General features: G+C 40.4%; 1 protein-coding gene across 1 annotated transcript in view; it reads right to left on the minus strand.

The window, feature by feature from the left end:
• PLD5 (phospholipase D family member 5) overlaps window positions 1-22,000 on the minus strand; it is a 483,143-nt gene that overhangs the window by 93,550 nt on the left and 367,593 nt on the right. Inside the window, 1 exon segment of the mRNA XM_007462627.1 lies at window positions 8,594-8,721. Within this exon segment, the coding sequence (XP_007462689.1) occupies window positions 8,594-8,721 (128 nt within the window).

Below are 22,000 nucleotides of genomic sequence, written 5' to 3' on the forward strand. Positions count from 1 at the left end.
GGGGCACGAACCCGCGTCCCCCGCATCGGCAGGCGGACTCCCAACCACTGCGCCACCAGGGAAGCCCCGCAGGGTGCCATTGTTAAGTGGTGCACAAGGGGTGGGGCCGCCACTGCAGCCCTCTTCCCCATGTGCTGGCCCCTGCCTCCATGGGCACTAGGAGGGGTGCCCACCTGAGCAGGCTTGTGTGCCCCACCCATTGCTGCCTCTTCTCTGCCTGCCTGGGCAGGTGCGTGTGCTCTGTCTGGGGCAGCTTTGGTAGAAGCTCCTGGTGGGAGGCACACATGCAGAGGTGAGGCTGAAACCACAGGTGAGCCCCAGGGGCCATGCAACTAAGGAGGAAGAGCTGAAATTTCTCCTTGCGGCTGTGGGAACCATGGATTTACAGCCTCGCTTCTGGCTTTGTAAACTCAGTGCCTGTGGGGTATCCAAATGGATGAGTGCTCCCACAGCTGAGACGGGTCTAGCTTTAGTGGCTGTAGGCTTTGTGGGCACATACATGTGGGGATTGGACCAGGCCAAAATCTGAGCTGCCTTCATAGTTCCCACAGCAGTTCCAGCTGCACAATTACTGCAGTCCTGGAACCTGACTAGTGGACCTGCATAGGTGGCCTGGTAAAAACAATGCCTGAGAGACACGAGGGCCAATTGCCAGCATACCCCTCATTAGGCAGGGCTGAGAGCACTTCCAACAACAGTGTAATTTGTGAGCCAACATGGGGTGAAAAGTGACAAAACAGAGTACACTCACAGGTGAACAGCTACAAAGGAGGAAAACTCAGTGTCTTCCCTCCCAGTGAGAGTGCTCTAATCCTACCTACCTCGCACCATAGATCAGAAACACAGGTCAGAAACAGATCTTGGGGCCTCTAGTCCAACAACTAGGGAGCAGACCCCACATCTGACAGGGCAGTGACAACCACAGGGCAAAAGGGAGGCCCTGCTCAATATCCAGTGTGGGCTCAGGTCACCACAACATCAGTAGCACATCCTACAAGGGGATAATGACCAGCATACACTGAGGAAAGAGGTAGCAGATGTTCATTCTAAAAACAGCCCTCGCACCAAAAAAATATTAAACCTACACAGGCTACACAGAAACTTTCCCACATAAAAGTAGCCCTCCAAGAGAGTCTGAGGGTCAAGCATTGGGGGGAAGAACCCCCAGAACATTTGGCTTTGAAGGGCAACTGGGTCTGAGCATAGGAGTTCCACAGGGTTGGGAGAAATAGACTCCACTCATGTGCACTGGGACCCAGGACAAAGCAATACCTCCATAGGAACTGGGGCTAGACCTAAGTAGGGGTCTTAGAGGGTCTCCTGGGGAGGCAGAGGTTGGCTTTAGCTCACTATGGAGGCAAGAACACTGGTGGTAGAGGCCCCAGGGGTTATAGATCAGTGCCGAAATGGAGGTCCCCATTTTGGCACCAAGACCCAGCCCCACCCAACAGCCTACAGGCTCCAGTGCTGGGACACTCAGGCCAAACAACCAGCAGATTGGGAACACAGCCCCACCCATCGGCAGACAGGCTGCTTAAAGTCATATTGAGCTCACAGCTACCTCAAAACACACCCCGTGACATAGGGTGTCAAGAATGAAAAGAAATGAAGAAAGTCTCAGAGACATCTGGGACAATGTTAAACATACCAACATTTGCATTATAGGGGTCCCAGAAGGAGAAAAGAAAGAGAAACGACCTGAGAAAACATCTGAAGGTGTTATAGCTGAAAGCTTCTTTAACATGAGAAAGGAAACAGTCACTCAAGTCCAGGAAGTGCAGAGTCCCATACAGGATGAAGCCAAGTATGAACACACTGAGACACATAATAATCAAACTGACAAAAATTAAAGACAAAGAAAAAATATTAAAAGCAACAAAGGAAAAACAACAAATAACATACAGGGGAATCCCCATAAGGTTATCAACTGATTTTTCAGCAGAAACTCTTCACGCCAGAAGGGAGTGGCATGGTATATTTAAAGTGATGAAAGGGAAAAACCTACAACCAAGAACACTCTACCCAGCAAGGCTCTCATTCAGATTCCATGGAGAAATCAAAAGCTTTACAGACAAGCAAAAGCAAAGAGAATTCAGCACCACCAAACCAGGTTTACAACAAATGCTAAAGGACCTTTTCTAGGCAAGAAAGAGACCAGCAACTTAAAACACCGTATATATACAAAATTCTATATCAAAACCTCATGGGAAATGCAAACCCAAAAACTACAGTAGATGCACACACAAAACAGAAAAAACAACCCAAACACAACACCAAAGATAGCCATCAAATCACAACAGAAGAGAACAAACGAGGAAGAAAAGAAACCTACAAAAACAAATCCACAACAATTAAGAAAATGTCAATAGGAACATACATATTGATAATTACCTTACAAGTAAATGGATTAAGTGGTCCAACCAAAAGACACAGACTGGCTGAATGGATACAAAAACAAGACACTTACATATGCTGTCTACAACAGACCAACTTCAGATCTCAGGACACATACAGACTGAAAGTGAAAGTGTGTAAAAAGGTATTCCATGCAAATGGCAGTCAAAAGAAAGCTGGAGTAGCAATACTTATATCAGATAAATTAGACTTTAAAATAAAGACTGTTAACGAAAGACAAGGAAGGACAGTACATAATGATCAAGGGACTAATCCAAGAAGAAGATATACCAACTGTAAATATATATGCACCCAACATAGGAGCACCTCAATATATAAGCCAAATGCTAACAGCCGTCAAAGGGGAAATCAACAGTAACACAATGCTAGTGGGGGAATTTAACACCCCACTTACACCATTGGACAGATCACCCAGACAGAAAGTCACTAAGGAAACACAGGCCTTAAATGATACATTAGACCAAAAGGACTTAATTTATATTTACAGAACATTCCACCTGAAAGGAACCAAATACACTTTCTTCTCAAGTGCACATGGAACATTCTCCAGGATAAATCACGTATTGGGCCACAAATCAAGCCTTGGAAAATTTAAGAAAACTGAAATCATATCAAGCATCTTTTCTGACTACAACAATAGATTAGCAATATACTACAGGAAAAAGAAAACTGTAAAAAACACAAACACTTGGACACTAAACAATATGTTACTAAACAACCAACGATCACTGAAGAAATCAAAAAGGAAATAAAAAAATACCTAGAGACAAATGACAACAAAAACATGACAATCCAAAACCTGTGGGAGGCAGCAAAAGCAGTTCTAAGAGGGAAGTTTATAGCAATACAATCTTACCTAAGGAAACAAGAAAAATCACAAATAAACAACCTAACCTTACACCTAAAGCAACTAGAGAAAGAAGTACAAACAAAACCCAAAGTTAGTAAAAGGAAAGTAATTGTAAAGATTAGAGCAGAAATAAATGAAATAGAGATGAAAGAAATAATAGAAAAGATCAATGAAACTAAAAGCTGGTTCTTTTAAAAGATAACAAAATTGAGAAAATTTTAGCCAGTCTCATCAAGAAAAAAAGGGAGAGGGCTCAAATCAATAAGATTAGCCATGAAAAAGAAGTTACAACCAACACCACAGAAATACAAAGGATCATAAGAGACTACTACAATCAACTATATGCCAATAAAATGGACAACCTAGAAGAAATGGACAAATTCTTAGAAAGGTACAAACTTCCAAGACTGAACCAGGAAGAAATAGAAAATATGAACATACCAATCATAAGTACTGAAATTGAAATTGTGATTTTAAAACTTCCAACAAACAAAAGTCCAGGACCAGATGGTTTCACAGGTGAATTCTATCAAACATTTAGAGAAGAGTTAATACCTATCCTTCTGAAACTGTTCCAAAAAATTGCAGAGGAAGGAACACTCCCAAACTCATTCTACAAGGCCACTATCACCCTGATATCAAAACCTAACAAAGACACCACAAAAAAAGAAAATTATAGGCCAATATCACTGATGAACATAGACTCAAAATTCCTCAACAAAATACTAGCAAACCAAATCCAACAACACCTTAAAAGGATCATACACCATAATCAAGTGGGATTTATCCCAGGGATGCAAGGATTCTTTGATATATGCAAATCAATCAATGTGATACACCACATTAACAAATTAAAGAATAAAAAACTTATGATCATCTCAATAGATGAAGAAAAAGCTTTTGACAAAATTCAACACCAATTTATGATGAAAACTCCCTAGAAAGTTTGCACAGAGGGAATCTAACTCAACATAATAAGGGCCATATCTGACAAACCCACAGAAAACATCATTCACAATGTTGAAAAACTGAAAGCATTTCCTCTAAGATAAGAAACAAGACAAAGATGTCCACTCTAGCCACTTTTATTCAACATAGTTTTGGAAGTCCTAGCCACAGCAATCAGAGAAGAAAAAGAAACAAAAGGAAGCCAAATTGGAAAAGAAGTAAAACTGTCACTGTTTGCAGGTGACATGACACTATACATAGAAAATCCTAAAGATACTACCACAAAACTATAAGAGCTCATCAATGAATTCAGTAAAGTTGCAGGACACAAAATCAATACACAGAAATCTCTTGCATTACCATACACTAACAATGAAAGATGAGAAAGAGAAACTAAGGAAACAATCCCATTTACCATCACATCAAGAAGAATAAAATACCTAGTAATAAACCTACCTAAGGAGGCAAAAGACCTATATTCAGAAAACAATAAGATACTGATGAAAGAAATCAAAGATGACATGCACAGATGGAGAGATATACCATGATCTTGGATTGGAACAACCAATATTATCAAATGACTAAAGCAATCTACAGATTCAATGCAATCCCTGTCAAATTACCAATGACATTTTGCACAGAACTAGAAAAAAAAAAAACTTAAAGTTTGTATGGAAACACAAAAGACCCTGAATAGCCAAAGCAATCTTGAGAAAGAAAAACAGAGCTGGAGGAATCAGACTCCCTGACTTCAGAGTATACTGCAAAGCTACAGTCATCAAAACAGTATGGTACTGGCACAAAAACAGAAATATAGATCAATGGAATAGGATAGAAAGTCCAGAGGTAAACCCACACACCTATGGTCAACTAATCTATGACAAAGGAGGCAAGAATATACAATGGAGAAAATACAGTCTTTTCAATAAGTGGTGCTTGAAAAACTGGGCAGTTATATGTAAAAGAATGAAATTAGAACACTCCATAACACCATACACAAAAATAAACTCAAAATGGATTAAAGACCTAAATGTAAGGCTGGATGCTATAAAACTCTTAGAAGAAAACATAGGCAGAACACTCTCTGACATAAATCAAAGCAAGATCTTTTTTGATTCTCCTTCTGGAGTAATGAAAATAAAAACAAAAATAAACAAATGGGATCTAATTAAACTTTTGCACAGGGCTTCCCTGGTGGCGCACTGATTGAGAGTGCACCTGCTGATGCAGGGGACATGGGTTTGTGCCCCAGTCCGGGAAGATCCCACATGCCGCGGAGCAGCTGGGCCCGTGAGCCATGGCCGCTGAGCCTGCGCATCCGGAGCCTGTGCTCCACAGTGGGAGAGGCCACAACAGTGAGAGGCCTGCACACCGCAAAAAAAAAAAAAAAAAGTTTTGCACAGCAAAGGAAACAATAACAACATGAAAAGCAACCCACAGAATGGGAGAAAATATTTGCAGATGAAGCAAATGACATGGGATTAATCTCCAAAATATACAAAGAGCTCATGCATCTCAATAACAACAAAAACAACAACAACAAACAATGCAATAAAAAAATGTCTGGAAGATCTAAATAAATAGACATTTTTCCAAAGAAGATGTATAGATGGCCAAAAAGTACATGAAAAGATGCTCAGCATCACTATAATAATGATAAATTATTGCACTACAATAATCAGATCTAATAATTTGCATTATTAGAGAAATGAAAATCAAAACTACAATGAGGTTTTACCTCACAGCACTCAGAATGGCCATCACCAAAAAAATCTACAAACAATAAATGCTGGAGAGAGTGTGGAGAAAAGGAAACACTCCTACACTGTTGGTGGGAATGTAAATTAATACAGCCACTATGGAGAACGTTATGGAGGTTCCTTAAAAAACTAAAAATAGAACTACCATATGATCCAGCTGTTGGGCATACACCTGGAGAAAACCATAATTTGAAAAGATACATGCACCTCAATGCTCATTGCAACAGTATTTACAATAGCCAGGACATCGAAGCAGCCTACATGTCCATCGACAAAGGAATGGGTGAAGAAGATGTGGTACATATGTACAATGGAATATTACTCAGTCGTAAAAAAGAACAAAATAATGCCATTTATATCAACATGGATGGACCTAGAGATTTTCATTCTGAGTGAAGTAAGCCAGACAGAGAAAGACAAATATGATGATATTGCTTATATGTGGAATCTAAAAAAATGGTACAAATGAACTTATTTACAAAACATAAATAGAGTCACAGAGGTAGAAAACAGTCTTATGGTTACTGGGGGGGGGAAGGGGGAGGGATAAATTGGGAGATTGGGAATCACATATGCATACTACTATATATAAAATAGATAACTTAATAAGGACCTACTGTATAGCACAGGGAAATCTACTCAGTACCCTCTAATGACCTATATGGGAAAAGAATCTAAAATAAAGTGGATATATCTATATGTATAACTGATTCTCTTTGCTATACAGTAGAAACTAACACAACATTAGAAATCAACTCTATTCCAGTATAATTTTTTTAAAAACTACTTAGCAGAATTTACATATAATTAATATTGTTACAGAACCAATTTTATCTATTTAATATGGGAGATCCAGATGAAAATTTCTGGGCAAAAGATACTTATTGGTTAATGTTTTGTTAGTACAAAAAAAGCAAAAGATAGACCCAGAGATTTCCATAAATTAGACTATTTTTCTCTAAGTACTCTAAATTATTGAGGCTTTATACTATCTTTGCCTTACTTATTTCTGAGGTAAGCTGATGTTGCTGTAATCACTATTTTTATACGTGTGTTTTATACGTGTGTTTGAAGGGCCACAAGATAAACAGAATCAAAATTTATATTTTTCATATCAGAATTAATATTGGAAAAAATTTGCTTAAAACATTCAATACTGAAACTCAACTCTGGGCTGATGTCACTTTTCTTTAAAATGGATGCAATAATAGCGTTTACCTCACAGGATCATTGTGAGGTTTTAATTAAATAATCCATTTACATGGCTTAGAACACCTTGCATTCAATATAAGCTAGTTATTGTTGCAATTATTATTATTTATACTATTATTTTATTCAGAATCATTTTTATATCAGTAGGTAGCACCTAATTTTCTGAGCAAATATAAAATAAACAATGTTTTGTCATAATCTTTGATGGTGCTTTCATCCCAAAATGAATTGCGGCATTTTCTTTCAGTGTCCCCTCCCCTGCTGGGGAGGGAGACTGTCTTATTAGAGATACCAAGTACTTGGCCCTTGAGACTGGGCTACTGACTGTGACTCCTCCTCACAAGCAAAACTAGAAAACCACCTTAGATAAGTTGTACTTTGGCTCCACACTATTCCATGGAGAGGGCAATAATTGGGTTTTTAGTATTTCATTTGCCCGTTTCTTTTACAGCTGAGCACTTTTATTTGCCTCACACATTAAAAGAGGAAAACTAGATGGAATATGTGTGCATGAAAGATGGTAGTTTAAGAAGGAAAAGAGTGGAAACTGGGAGGCAAATGGTTAAAGGCCTGAAGCTAACAGTACAAATACAGTGTTTCCCTCTCTCAGATTTATCCCACGTGGTGTTGTCTTTCAAGCTATGGCCATTGTGTGTCTGCACATCAGTGCTTTTTTCCCATAGGAATAAATAGAAGTGCACTAAAATTCAATGTCATTTCAGGGATCCTGATATTAAAAGAGCTCAGGTAAAACATTGTGTATGGGCTCTGTGCATGCATGGTTGACTGGTCAGTCTTCTTATGCATCCAATGATGAAGAACTTCCAGCCACTAGTTAACAAATGGGAAGAAGGTGATTTGTAATCCTCCATGGATCACCTTTGGCACAAATAAATACATGAAAATTAAAAGACTGTTCAAGTATATTTTCAAGATATTTGAAGTTAATTATTTGCAAAGAGAAAGATGAAGACATCTTTATCTTAAGATTTTTTAAAGGGATAAAACTATTATTCTACAATATGTGACCCTAGACTGAATTTATGTTTTCCTGTTTCTCATAGATTATGTGATCTCAACCTGAAAATTTAGCTTTGTGTAATATAAATTACACAAAAACATGTTCTAAAGAATCTTGGAGTAGCATGTGAGTTATAAAAGTGCTGAAGCAATGGCAGTTCTTTTGGTAAAATGATTCTGACAAAGGTTTATCATTTCATTTTAAATGAAGGTGAACCTACTAAAATTATGCAAAATAACAAAAGCTGTAGGTTTAATTTCCCTCAACCACAGTAGAGGTGACTGAATGCTTTATGGAGGTGGTAGGTTTTTTTGTTGTGTTTTTTTTTTTTGGAGGTGGTAGTTTTGATGCTGACAGAACACTGACTTTATGTAATGAAAAGATTACCTGTCCCAGGGACTGCCAGTCCAAACCAGCACTGCCGATGTAAACATGCTGTTTGTCCACAATCCAGAAGGAGGACTGCAGCCGGCCCTTGTTGTAGGCAGTCATGTTCATGTAGGTCACCTCAGCTCCTAGGAGTTCAAGGAAATCCCAGTCAGCCTCTGTGTCAAGGCCATGAACATGCAGTCAGTCACCTACCGGCAGAAATACTCATGGTTTGCATCCATCACAGTTGGCATTCAGGGAAGCCAAATATTTACATTAGTTAAGTGCAGAGAGGACCCTCAAGGAGTTACTTTATTCCCAAAGAGAATACAAAGGGAAAAAAAAAGAATAAGTTTTTCCCTATGTATAGCTCCACATGGTGACAAGATCATGGCTTCTCAAGTCAGATCTGACTCAAATCCCCGCTCCTTGATTTATCACTCAAATGGTGAGATAAGTGTGCCATGCTCTTTTTTCTTTTACTTTTGGGATAATTTTCATACAATTTTGCAATCAATAAAAGATCAGTCTTGCTTAGTAATATGCCTTTCCTCAATAAGAAACTGGCCTTCTTTTTCTTTATTGAAGTATAGTTGATTTACAATATTGTGTTAGTTTCAGGTGTACAGCAAAGTGATCCAGTTATGTATATATATATATATATATTTCAGATTCTTCTCCATTATAGGTTATTATAAGATACTGAATATAGTCCCCTGTGTTATACAGTAAATCCTTGTTGTTCATAGGAACTGGCCCTCCTATACTTTCTACATGTTAGTTTCACCTTTTACCCTTTCACTTGCCTTAACTTCTTTGTTTCCCTCTTCATTATTTAATTTGGATTTGGTCTCTTCCTAGCCTTTCTTTATCTGATAGTTCTTAATATAAGCAACGGGGTTATTCAAACCTTACAGAAATGTAAGGTCAAGTAGGTCACCCAGACTATTGTTGAAACCAAAAAATTCACTTTAAGATCTGAATTTAACCAATTGTTCTATGCATCATTTGTCATAATCAGTTGTCAAGCTGCTATGTACTGCTCCCTTAGGACTATGTGTTTACAGCTTCTCAAAAGGAACATATACGGGGGGACCTTCAACATGGCAGAAGAGTAAGACATGGAGATCACCTTCCTCCCCACAAATACATCAAATATAGATCTACATGTGGAACAACTCCTACAGAATACCTACTGAACGCTGGCAGAAGACCTCAGACCTCCCCAAAGGTAAGAAACTCCCCATGTACCTTGGTAGGGCAAAAGAAAAAAGAAAAAACAGAGACAAAGGAATATGAATGGGACCTGCACCTCTGGGAGGGAGCTGTGAAGGAGGAGATGTTTCCACACACTAGGAAGCCCCCTCGCTGGTGGAGATGGGGGGGTGGGCAGGGGGGAAGCTTCAGAGCCACGGAGGAGAGGGCAGCAAAAGAGGTGCAGAGGGCAAAGTGGAGAGATTCCCTCACAGAAGATCAGTGCCAACCAGCACTCACCAGCTTGAGAGGCTTGTCTGCTCACCCGCTGGGACGGGTGGGTGCTGGAAGCTGAGGTTCAGGCTTCAGAGGTCAGATCCCAGGGGGAGGACTGGGGTTGGCTCTGTGAACACAGCCTGAAGGGGGCTAGTGCACCACAGCTAGCTGGGAGGGGGTCTGGGAAAAAGTCTGGAGGTGCCTAAGAGGCAAGAGACCATTGTTCTGGTGCGTGTGAGGAGAGGGGATTCAGAGCACCACCTAAATGAGCTCCAGAGATGGGCGCGAGCTGCAGCTATCAGCACGGACACCAGGGTTGGGCATGAAATGCTAAGGCTGCTGCTACAGCCACAAAGAGGCCTGTGTGGAAGCACAAGTCACTATCCACACCTCCCCTCCCAGGAGCCTGTGCAGCCTGCCACTGCAAGGGTCCCGTGATCCAGGGACAACTTCCCTCGGAGAACACTTGGAGCGACTCAGGCTGTTGCAACGTCATGCCGGCCTCTGCCACCACAGGCTCGTCTCGCATTCCATACCCCTCCCTCCCCCGGCCTGAGTGAGCCAGAGCCCCCTAATCAGCCTCTCCTTTAACCCACTCCTGTCTGGGCGAAGAACAGACGCCCTCAGGCGACCTACATGCAGAGGCGGGGCCAAAACCAAAGCTGAACGCCAGGAGCTGTGTGAACAAAGAAGAGAAAGGGAAATCTCTCCCAGCAGCCTCAGGAGCAGTGGATTAAATCTCCACAATCAACTTGATGTACCCTGCATCTCTGGAATACCTGAAGAGACAACGAATCATTCCAAAATTGAGGCGGTGGACTTTGGGAGCAACTGTAGACTTGAGGTTTGCTTTCTTCATCTAATTTGTTCCTGATTTTATGTTTATCTCAGTTTAGTATTTAGAGCTTACTATCACTGGTAGATTTGTTTATTGATTTGGTTGCTCTCTTCCTTCACACACACACACACACATATATATATATTTTTTTTTTTTCCCCTTTTTGTGGGTGTGTGTATGTATGCTCCTTTTTGTGATTTTGTCTGTATAGGTTTCCTTTTACCATTAGTCCTAGGGTACTGTCTGTCTGTTGTTTTTTTTTCTCTTTTTTTTTTTTAGTATAGTTTTTTAGTGCTTGTTATCATTGGTGGATTTGTTTATTGGTTTGGTTGCTCTGTTTTTTTCTTTTCTTTATTTTTACTTTTCTTAGTTTAATAATTTTTTTTATTTTAATAACTTTATTTATTTTATTCTTTTTCTTTCTTTCTTCTTTTTCTCCTCCCTTTTCTTCTGACCTGTGTGGCTGACAGGGTTTTGGTGCTCTAGATGGGTGTCAGGCCTGAGCCTCTGAGGTGAGAGAGCCGAGCTCAGGACTTTGGTACACCAGAGACCTCCTGGGACCATGTATCAATCGGTGAGAGCTCTCCCAGAGATCTCCATCTCATCACTAAGACCAAGCTCCACTCTATGACCAGCAATTACCAGTGTTGGACACCCCATGCCAAACAACTAGCAAGACAGGAACAAAACCCCACCCATTAGAAGAGAGGCTGCCGAAAATCATAATAAGTTCACAGATACCCCAAAACACACCATCGGACGCAGTCCTGCGCAACAGAAAGACAAGATACAGCCACATCAACCAGAACACAGGCAGCAGTCCCCTCCACCAGGAAGCCTACACAACCTACTGAACCAACCTTACCCACTAGGGGCAGACACCAAAAACAACGGGAACTATGAACCTGCAGCCTGCGAAAAGGAGACTCCAAACACAGTAAGTTAAGCAAAATGAGAAGACAGAGAAAAACCGACCAGACCAAACAAATGAGGAGGCAGTCTACATGAAAAAGAATTCAGAGTACTGATAGTAAAGATGATCCAAAATCTTGGAAATAGAATGGCAAAAATATAAGAAATGTTTAATGAGGACCTAGAAGAACTAAAGAGCAAACAAACAATGATGAACACCACAATAAATGAAATTAAAAATTCTCTAGAAGGAATCAATAGCAGAATAACTGAGGCAGAAGAATGGATAAGTGACCTGGAAGACAAAATAGTGGAAATAACTACCACAGAGCAGAATAAAGAAAAAAGAATGAAAAGAATTGAGGACAGTTTCAGAGACCACTGGGACAACATTAAATGCACAAACATTCGAATTATAGGGGTCCCAGAAGAAGAAGAGAAAAAGAAAGGGACTGAAAGGGAAAAACCTACAGCAAGATTACTCCACCCAGCAAGGACCTCATTCAAATTCTACGGAGAATTCAAAAGCTTTACAGACAAGCAAAAGCTAAGAGATTTCAGCACCACCAATCCACCTTTACAAGTGCTAAAGGAACTTCTCTAGGCAGGAAACACAAGAGAAGGAAAAGACCTACAATAACAAACCCAAAACAATTAAGAAAATGGTAATAGGAACACACATATCGATAACTACCTTAAATGTAAATGGATCAAATGCTCCAAAGAAAAGACATAGACTGGCTGAATGGATACAAAAACAAGACTCGTATATATGCTGTCTACAAGAGACCCACTCCAGACCTAAGGACACATAGAGACTGAAAGTGAGGGGATGGAAAAAGATATTCCATGCAAATGGAAATCAAAAGAAAACTGGAGTAGCAATTCTCATATAAGACAAAATAGACTTTAAAACAAAGGCTATTACAAGAGACAAAGAAGGACACTACATAATGATCAAGAGATGAATCCAAGAGGAAGATATAACAAATGTAAATATTTATGCACCCAGCATAGGAGCACATCAATACATAAGGCAAATACTAACAGCCATAAAAGTGGATATCGACAGTAAAAAGCAGTTCTAAGAGGGAAGTTTATAGCAATACAATCCTACTTCAAGAAACAAGAAACATCTCAAATAAACAACCTAACCATATACCTAAAGCAGTTAGAGAAAGAAGAACAAAAAACCCCGAAAGTTAGAAGAAGGAAAGAAATCATAAAGATCAGATCAGAAATAAATGAAAAAAATACGAAGGAAATGATGGCAAAGATCAATAAAACTAAAAGCTGGTTCTTTGAGAACATAAACAAAATTGATAAACCATTAGCTGGACTCATCAAGAAAAAAGGGGAGAAGACTCAAATCGTTAGAATTAGATGAAAAAGGAGAAGTGACAACTGACACAGCAGAAATACAAAGGATCATGAGGGATTACTACAAGCAACTATATGCCAATAAAATGGACAGCCTGGAAGAAATGGACAAATTCTTAGAAAAGCACTACCTTCCGAGACTGAACCAGGAAGAAAGAGAAAATATAAACAGACCCATCACAAGTACTGAAATTGAAAGTGTGATTAAAAATCTTCCAACAAACAAAAGCCCAGGACCAGATGGCTTCACAGGCGAATTCTATCAAACATTTAGAGAAGAGCTAACACTTATCCTTCTCAAACTCTTCCAAAATATATTAGAGGGAGTAAAACTCCCCAAAAAAAACAGACAAAGACTTAATAAAGAAAGAAAACTACAGGCCAATATCACCAATGAACACAGATTCAAAAATCCTCAAGAAAATACTAGCAAACAGAATCCAACAGGACATTAAAAGTAACATACACAATGATCAAGTGGGATTTATCCTGGGAATGCAAGGAATCTTCAATATAAGCAAATCAATCAATGTGATACACCATATTAACAAATCGAAGAATAAAAACCATAAGATCATCTCAACAGATGCAGAAAAAGCTTTTGACAAAATTCAGCACCTGTTTATGATAAAAACCATCCAGAAAGTAGGTAGAGAGGGAACTCACGTCAACATAATAAAGGCCATATACGACAAACCCACAGCAAACATCATTCTCAATGGTGAAAACCTGAAAGCATTTCCATGAAGATCAGGTACAAAACAAGGATGCCCACTCTTACGGCTATTATTCAACATAGTTTTGGAACTTTTAGCCACAGCAATTATAGAAGAAAAACAAGTAAAAGGAATCCAAATCGGAAAAGAAGTAAAACTGTCACTGTTTGCAGATGACATAATACTATACATAGAGAATCCTAAAGGTGCTACAAAAAAATCTACTAAAGCTAATCAATGAATTTGGTAAAGTAGCAGGATACAAAATTAATGCACAGAAATCTCTTGCATTCCTATACAGTAATGATGAAAAATCTGAAAGAGAAATTAAGGAAACATTCCCATTTACCATTGCAACAAAAAGAATAAAATACCTAGGAATAAACCTACCTAAGGAGACAAAAGACCTGTATGCAGAAAACTATAAGACACTGATGAAAGAAATTAAAGATGAAACAAACAGATGTAGAGATATACCATGTTCTTGGTTGGAATAATCAACATTGTGAAAATGAGTATACTACCCAAAGCAATCTACAGATTCAGTGCAATCCCTATCAAACTACCAATGGCATTTTTCACAGAACTAGAACAAAAAATTTCACAATTTGTATGGAAACACAAAAGACCCCGAATAGCCAAAGCAATCTTGAGAAAGAAAAACGGAGCTGGAGGAATCAGACTCCCTGACTTCACACTATAATAGAAAGCTACAGTAATCAAGACAGTATGGTACTGGCACAAAAACAGAAATATAGGTCAATGGAACAGGATAGAAAGTCCAGAGATAAACCCACACACATATGGTCACCACATCTTTGATAAAGGAGGCAAGAATATACAATGGAGAAAAGACAGCCTCTTCAATAAGTGGTGCTGGGAAAACTGGACAGGTACATGTAAAAGTATGAAATTAGAACTCTCCCTAACACCATACACAAAAATAAACTCAAAATGGATTAAAGACCTAAATGTAAGGCCAAACACTACAAAACTGTTAAGAGGAAAACATACGCAGAACACTCTATGACATAAATCACAGCAAGATCCTTTTTGACCCACCTCCTAGAGAATAGGAAATAGAAACAAAAATAAACAAATGGGACCTAATGAAACTTAAAAGCTTTTACACAGCAAAGGAAACCATAAACAAGATGAAAAGACAACCCTCAGAATGGGAGAAAATATTTGCAAATGAAGCAACTGACAAAGGATTAATCTCCAAAATATACAAGCAAGTCATGCAGCTCAATATCAAAAAAACAAATAACCAAATCCAAAAATGGGCAGAAGCCCTAAATAGACATTTCTCCAAAGAATATATACAGATTGCCAACAGACACATGAAAGGATGCCCAACATCACTAATCATTAGAGAAATGCAAATCAAAACTACAGTGAGGTATCACCTCATAGCAGTCAGAATGGCCACCATCAAAAAATTTACAAACAGTAAATGCTGGAGCCGGTGTGGAAAAAAGGGAACCCTCTTGCACTGTTGGTAGGAATGTAAATTGATATAGCTACTATGGAGAACAGTATGGAGGTTCCTTAAAAACTAAAAATAGAATTACCATATGACCCAGCAATCCCACTACTGGGCACATACCCTGAGAACACCATAATTCAAAAAGAGTCATGTACCACAATGTTCATTGCAGCTCTAATTACAACAGAAGCAACCTAAGTTGCTAAGTTGGAAGTCCTAAGTTGGAAGCAACCTAAGTTTCCATCGACAGAGGAATGGATAAAGAAGATGTGGCACATATATACAATGGAATATTACTCAGCCATAAAAAGAAACGAAATTGCTTTATTTGTAGTGAGGTGGATGGACCTAGAGACTGTCACACAGAGTGAAGTAAGTCAGAAAGAGAAAAACAAATACTGTGTGTTAACACATATACATGGAATCTAAAAAAAAAAAGAAAGAAAACGTTCTGAAGAACCTAGAGGCAGGACAGGAATAGAGATGCAGATGTAGAGAATGGACTTAAGGACACGGGGATGGGGAAGGGTAAGCTGGGACGAAGTGAGAGAGTGGCATGGACATATATACAGTAGCAAATGTAAAATACGTAGCCAGTGGGAAGTAGCCTCCTAGCACAGTGAGATCAGCTCGGTGCTCTGTGTCCATCTAGAGGGGAGGGATAGGAAGGGTGGGAGGGAGATGCAAGAGGGTGGGGATATGGGGATATATGCATACGTATATGTGATTCACTTTGTTATACAGCAGAAACTAACACACCATTGTAAAGTATTTATTCTCTAATCAAAATGTTAAAAAAAAAATGGAACATATAGCCCACTGAATACAAAGCCACTTAAGTGAATTTCCGGTAAAGGTCCATTTCTGTTTTTTTTTTTTTTGCGGTACGCGGGCCTCACTGTTGTGGCCTCTACCGCCGCGGAGCACAGGCTCCGGACGCGCAGGCCAAGCGGCCATGGCTCACAGGCGCAACCGCTCCGCGGCTTGCGGGATCTTCCCGGACTGGGGCACGAACCCGTGTCCCCTGCATCGGCAGGCGGACTCTCAACCACTGCGCCACCAGGGAAGCCCTAAAGGTCCATTTCTTTAAAAGAACAATCTACGTGTATATATTTAATGTACTAAACTATTCAATTTTCACATATTCAGTATTGATAAAGAAAATATATTCTGGTGGGCCTTTTCTTTGTCAAAATCTTCACTACAAGAGGAAGATGTAATATCATATGCCTAAGGCTACATTCCAGGATACAGAAAGAAGAGTGATTTACACTATGAACTTAATCTGTAACTCTTGGGAAAATGTATGCATCTGGGCTCCTGTGGCAGGAGGATAAAAAAAGAGGCCATGGGCCTGGGAGAGGATGTGTGGTGAAGAGAGCATCCAGGAATTTTTTCTCTGTGGGTGGAGCAAGTTCATTATCCTAGACAATTGCAGGCACATGTTCCTTAGCCTTCAGCCATCCTGGAAGAGTAACTTCCCAGAGGTATGGAAGAATGTGAATGTCCAAAGTGGGTAGTTACCATGGCAATTATGGAGAGCCCCAAATCTGCACAGAGGGTGTGGTACCCCCAGAGACAGCTGCCAGTGCTCCTAAGTGGATGAAGAGCAGCATTTGTCTTTGGAGAGTGCTGCCATTGCAAAGTACCATAAACCGAGTGGCTTAAAACAACAGAAACTTGTTCTCTCTTAGCTCTGGAGGTTAGAAGTCGAAAATGAAGATGTCAGCAGGGCCGTGCTCCCTCTGAAATGTAGAGGATAATCCTTTCTTGCTTCTTCCTAGCTTCTTGTGGTGGTCATCAATCTTTGGCATTCCTTTGCTAACAGATGCATCACTCCAAACTCCCCACTTCTGTTGTCACATGGTGTCTTCTTCTTATGTGTCTTTGTTTTCTCCTCTTCTTATAGTGACACTAATTATGCCGGATTAAGGGCCCATCGTACTACAGTATGATCCTATCTTAATTAATTATACCTGCAAAAAAACTATTTCCAAATAAGGATATATTCTGAGGTACTAGGGGGTAGGTCTTTAACATGCCTTTTGGGGACACACAACTCAATCCATAACAGAGATCTTGGCCACTTTAACTGGCTATGCTCTTCAACAGCACTAGGCTCACCAGCACTAATGGAAGCATCTTCTCATCTCTGGAGGAAGACAATCAAGGTAATCTTGGATTTGCTTCAGAGTCTACCTTCAACATGTGCCTCTGTCAGGCCTTCACCTGCCTTCTCATTCTGCCTAGAAACTTTAATCTTCTGTGACATTGGCTGGCTCTCACTTCCTGGCCTGGGATATGTGCATTGGACTATTTATTAGCTCTGAGACTCCCCACATATTCTTGCTCAGGTCCTGAGCCCCAGCCCACTGGCCCACCTGAGTGGACACTGAGCCTATCTGAAAGACTCACTGAGGATTATCCCTTTCAACCTCTTCACCCCACACTGCATAGCCATCTCCCTAAAAGTACTATGTTAATTTACTTGGCAGTTTAGCCTCAAGAGTGTGATTTCAGGGACCACAGGCCTGTGTATCCCTGCAGCCACAGTATCTACAGTTACTTATTGATGCCTAAAAGTATTCAATAAACCTTTACTGAATATCTAGTATATATCAAATGTTATGTGAAATTATGGACAAAAGAGCAAAAGTGGCTGATTCAAATTCAAGCATACCAGGGTGTGGCCACAATGGTGGGAAGACCCTGAGCTCACCTCCTCCCAAGGGCACACCAAAATTACAACTATTTACAGAGTAACTATTGATGAGAAAAATAAGAAGGCCAGCAGAAAACATACATAACTAAAAATATAAAGAGGGAACCACAGTGAGACTCATAGGAGGGGTGGAGACATGGTACAGTCAAGACCCATACCCTGGGGTGGGTGACCCACAAAAGGGAGGATAATTACAACTGCAGAGGTTCTTCCCAATGAGCAGGTGATCTGAGCTCCAAATCAGGCTCCCCAGCCTGGGGGTCCTGCACCAGGAAGAGGAGCTTGCAGAGCATTTGTCTTTGAAGGCTGGAAGGGCTTACTTTCAGGATAGTCAGAGGGCTGTGGGAAATAGGGACTCCACTCTTAAAGGGTGCACACAAAATCTCACATGCTCTAGGACCCAGAGCAGAAGTGATTTGAAAGGAGCCTGGTTCAGATCCACCTGCTGATCCTGGAGAGTCTACAGAAGAGGTGGGAGGTAACTGGAGCTCACCCTGGGGACCCAGACATTGGTGGCAGCCATTTTGGGGAGCTTTATCTGCCACTTGGGCACCATTCCTGGCAAGAGTCGTTTTGGAATCCTCCCTTGAGCTTATTAGCACTGGAACCTGACCTTACCCAACGGATGGTCAGCACCAGTACTGGGATGCTTCAGGCCAAACAACTAGCCAGGCAGGGACATAGCTCCACCCACCAGCAGGCCTGCTGTCTTAAGTCCCCTGAGCCCAGAACCACCCTGGGACCCAAGCCCTGTCCACCAGAGGCTCCAGGACTCTAGGATCAAGCCCTGCACACTAGCCTTAGGACCGCCAGGGCCCTGCACCCAGAGACACCAGCTCTGCCAATCAGTGAGCCGGCACTAGCCCCAGGATCTGGCCTCACCCACCAATGGGCAGGTACCAGCCCCGCAATCCCCTGGGCCTGGCCCTGCCCACCAGCAGTCAGACACAAGTCCCAGGACCATCATATCCCAGCAGCCTCCTGTATCAGGACCCAGCCCTGCCCACCAGCAGAATAAAACCAGCTCCAAGACCTCCAAGGACCTGCAGGCAGTAGCCTCATGGTCCCCCCAACCATCAGCCAGTAGTTTCTGCACAAGGAAAGGCCTGGCAACCAGCCAAACTGGAGGCCAGACACCTACCAGACTGCCCACAGTAGTCAGTCTGCCATAACAGAAAGACCTGCACAGCCCACATAGGGAGGACCCCTAGAGCATTTACCTCTGGTGACAAAGGGGAGTATATTACTGGGATGCATAGAACATCTTTTATAAAAGGTTACTTCTCCAAGGCAGGGAAACAATCAACCTGCCAAATACATAGAAGTACAAACAGCAAATTAGGCAAAATGAGGTGACAAAGGAATAAGTTCCAAATGAAGGAACAAGATAAAACCCCAGAAGAACTAAGTGAAGTGGAGATAGGCAATCTACCCAAGAAAGAGTTCAAGGTAATGGTTGGAAAGATGTTCAAAGAACTCAGGAGAAGAATGGATGAACACAGTGAGAAGTTTAACAAAGGTTAGAAAATATAAGAAAAGAACCAAACAGAGCTGAAGAATATAATAACTGAAATGAAAAATACACTAGAAAGAATCAGCAGTCGATTAAATGATACAGAAAAACAGATCAGCAAGCTGGAAGACAGAGTAGTGGAAATCACTGAAGCTGAACAGAAAAAAAGAATAATAAGCAGTGGGGACCATTTACAAGACACCTAATGTTCACATACTAACGTTCACATAATAGGGTTCCCATAAGGAGAAGAGAGAGAGAGAGAAAGGGGCAGAGAACATATTTGAAGACATAATAGCTGAAAATTTCCCTAACCTGGGGAAGGAAACAGGTTTCCAGGTCCAGGAAGCACAGAGGGTCCTAAATAGGATCAACTCAAAGAGGACCACACCAAGACAAATTGTAATTAAAATGGCAAAAATTAAAGATAGAGAGAATATTAAAAGCAGAAAGGGAAAAGCAACAAGTTAGTTACCCACAAGGGAACTCCCATGAGGCTATCAACTGAATTTTCAGAAACTCTGCAAGCCAGAAGGGAATGGCACAATATATTTAAAGTGATGAAAGAGAAAAAGCTACAATTAAGAATACTCTACCTGGCAAGGCTTTCATTCCGATTTGATGGCAAGATCAAAAGTTTTACAGACAAGCAAAAGCTAAAAGGGTTCAGCACCACTAAGGCAGCTTTATAGTGAAAGGTTAAAGGGACTTCTCTAAGAGAAAAAGAAAAGGTCACAACCAGAAACATGAAAATTATGAAAGGAAAAATCTCATTGGTAAAGGCAAATATATAGTAAAGGTCGTAAATAAGCAATGTATAAAGGTAGTAGGAAGGATAAAAAACAAAAGCGGGGGGACTGGATGAAGGTAGTCAAAAGGTACAAACTTCCAATTGTAAGATAAATAAGTACTAGTGATGTACAACATGATAAATTAACACTGCTGTATGTTAGAGATGAAAGTTTTTAAAAGCGTAAATCCTAAGAGTTCTCATCACAAGAAAAACTTTTTTTAATTTCTTTAATTTTGTACCTATATGAAATGATAGATGTTTAGTAAACTTACTGTGATAATCATTTCATGATGCATGTAAGTCAAATCATTATGCTGTACACCTTAAACTTATACAGTACTGTATGTCAATATGTCAATAAAACTGGAAGAACAAAAAACAAATTCAAGCATACCAAATAAAGTGCAAAATTTAAAATGATCAGGATCTGCCCCATCCCTGCTGTTCAGATAGAAAGGGGGCACTGAATATCTGAAAGATGAAAAAGGGGTGCCCCCATCGCTCTATTAGGGAACCCCAAGTGAAGGCCGAGAGCATGAAAGACAGTGATGGCTTCACAGTTCTGCTAGGGCCAGAGCTACAAGGCCAGCAGAGCTGTGTGTAGAGATCAAGCAATATGTAATAACAGTAACTCCCATTTACTGAACACCTCTGTGTGCCCAGGGCCAAGACAGCTATGTTACAATGATCCCACATGGTATATCGTTTTTTCCCTGCAAACTACTGGACATGTTATAAGAAAATCAATTGAAGATATTTGATGATACATCTGGAAAAATATTTGTCTAAATATGGTTTGTGAAATATCACTTTCACATTAAGAATTATCTATTCATCGCTATCTAAATCTAATCTCCATCTGTCTCTGAAGATAAATGCTTTATCTTAATTTATACCTTAATTTACATCCATAGTTACATAACTATTTGTAATCAGAGTTCATGCCAAATCAGTTTCTCTCCTGGATGTCTCTCTGCCTATAGGGTCTGGTGGAAGCAAGAGTGGTGGGAGCTCTTTTCTTTTTCGCAGGAGAAAATATTTGTGTGAACTACTTCCTTTGGTTTAGTGACTTTAGAAAAGATTTGTTATGAGTACTCTTGTTTTCTACTGGTCTCTTTCCTCCCAGAGATGATCAGTGTTTTTATTTTTCTCTGATTTGTGTAAGTTGTCACAAGGAGGAAAACCACAAGGTAGAATGCAGATGTAGGCCCTATAAACCTGCTGTTCAAGCTGGCCTCACAGAGTTCATGATTCTCCCAAGATTGATGTCTGCTTAGACAAACTTTGCTGTGAGTCCCCTATGTAAAAACCGGATAAGGTTTTCCTTTTGTCTTGTTATACGTCCAGAAAGCTTTGTGACCAGTGGGAGTATTTTCTCTGGTTGTCTCCATATACAGAAGGTGTATGTGCTGGTGTGTGTCTGGTGATCACAGTTGAATAGACTGGGATTCTAAGACATAATTCACAAGCAGCATTCCCTTTGTCTGGCTGTGCCTGCTCTCTGGGAAGTGTGTCATAAGTGGTCCCAGTCCACAAGGGGTCTTTGTTATCTCAACCTTCACTGCCTTTTTTTTTTTTTTTTTTTTTTTGGG

This window comes from Lipotes vexillifer, unplaced genomic scaffold (assembly GCF_000442215.2).
Source record: "Lipotes vexillifer unplaced genomic scaffold, Lipotes_vexillifer_v1.1 scaffold104, whole genome shotgun sequence".
NCBI classification, from domain to species: domain Eukaryota; kingdom Metazoa; phylum Chordata; class Mammalia; order Artiodactyla; family Lipotidae; genus Lipotes; species Lipotes vexillifer.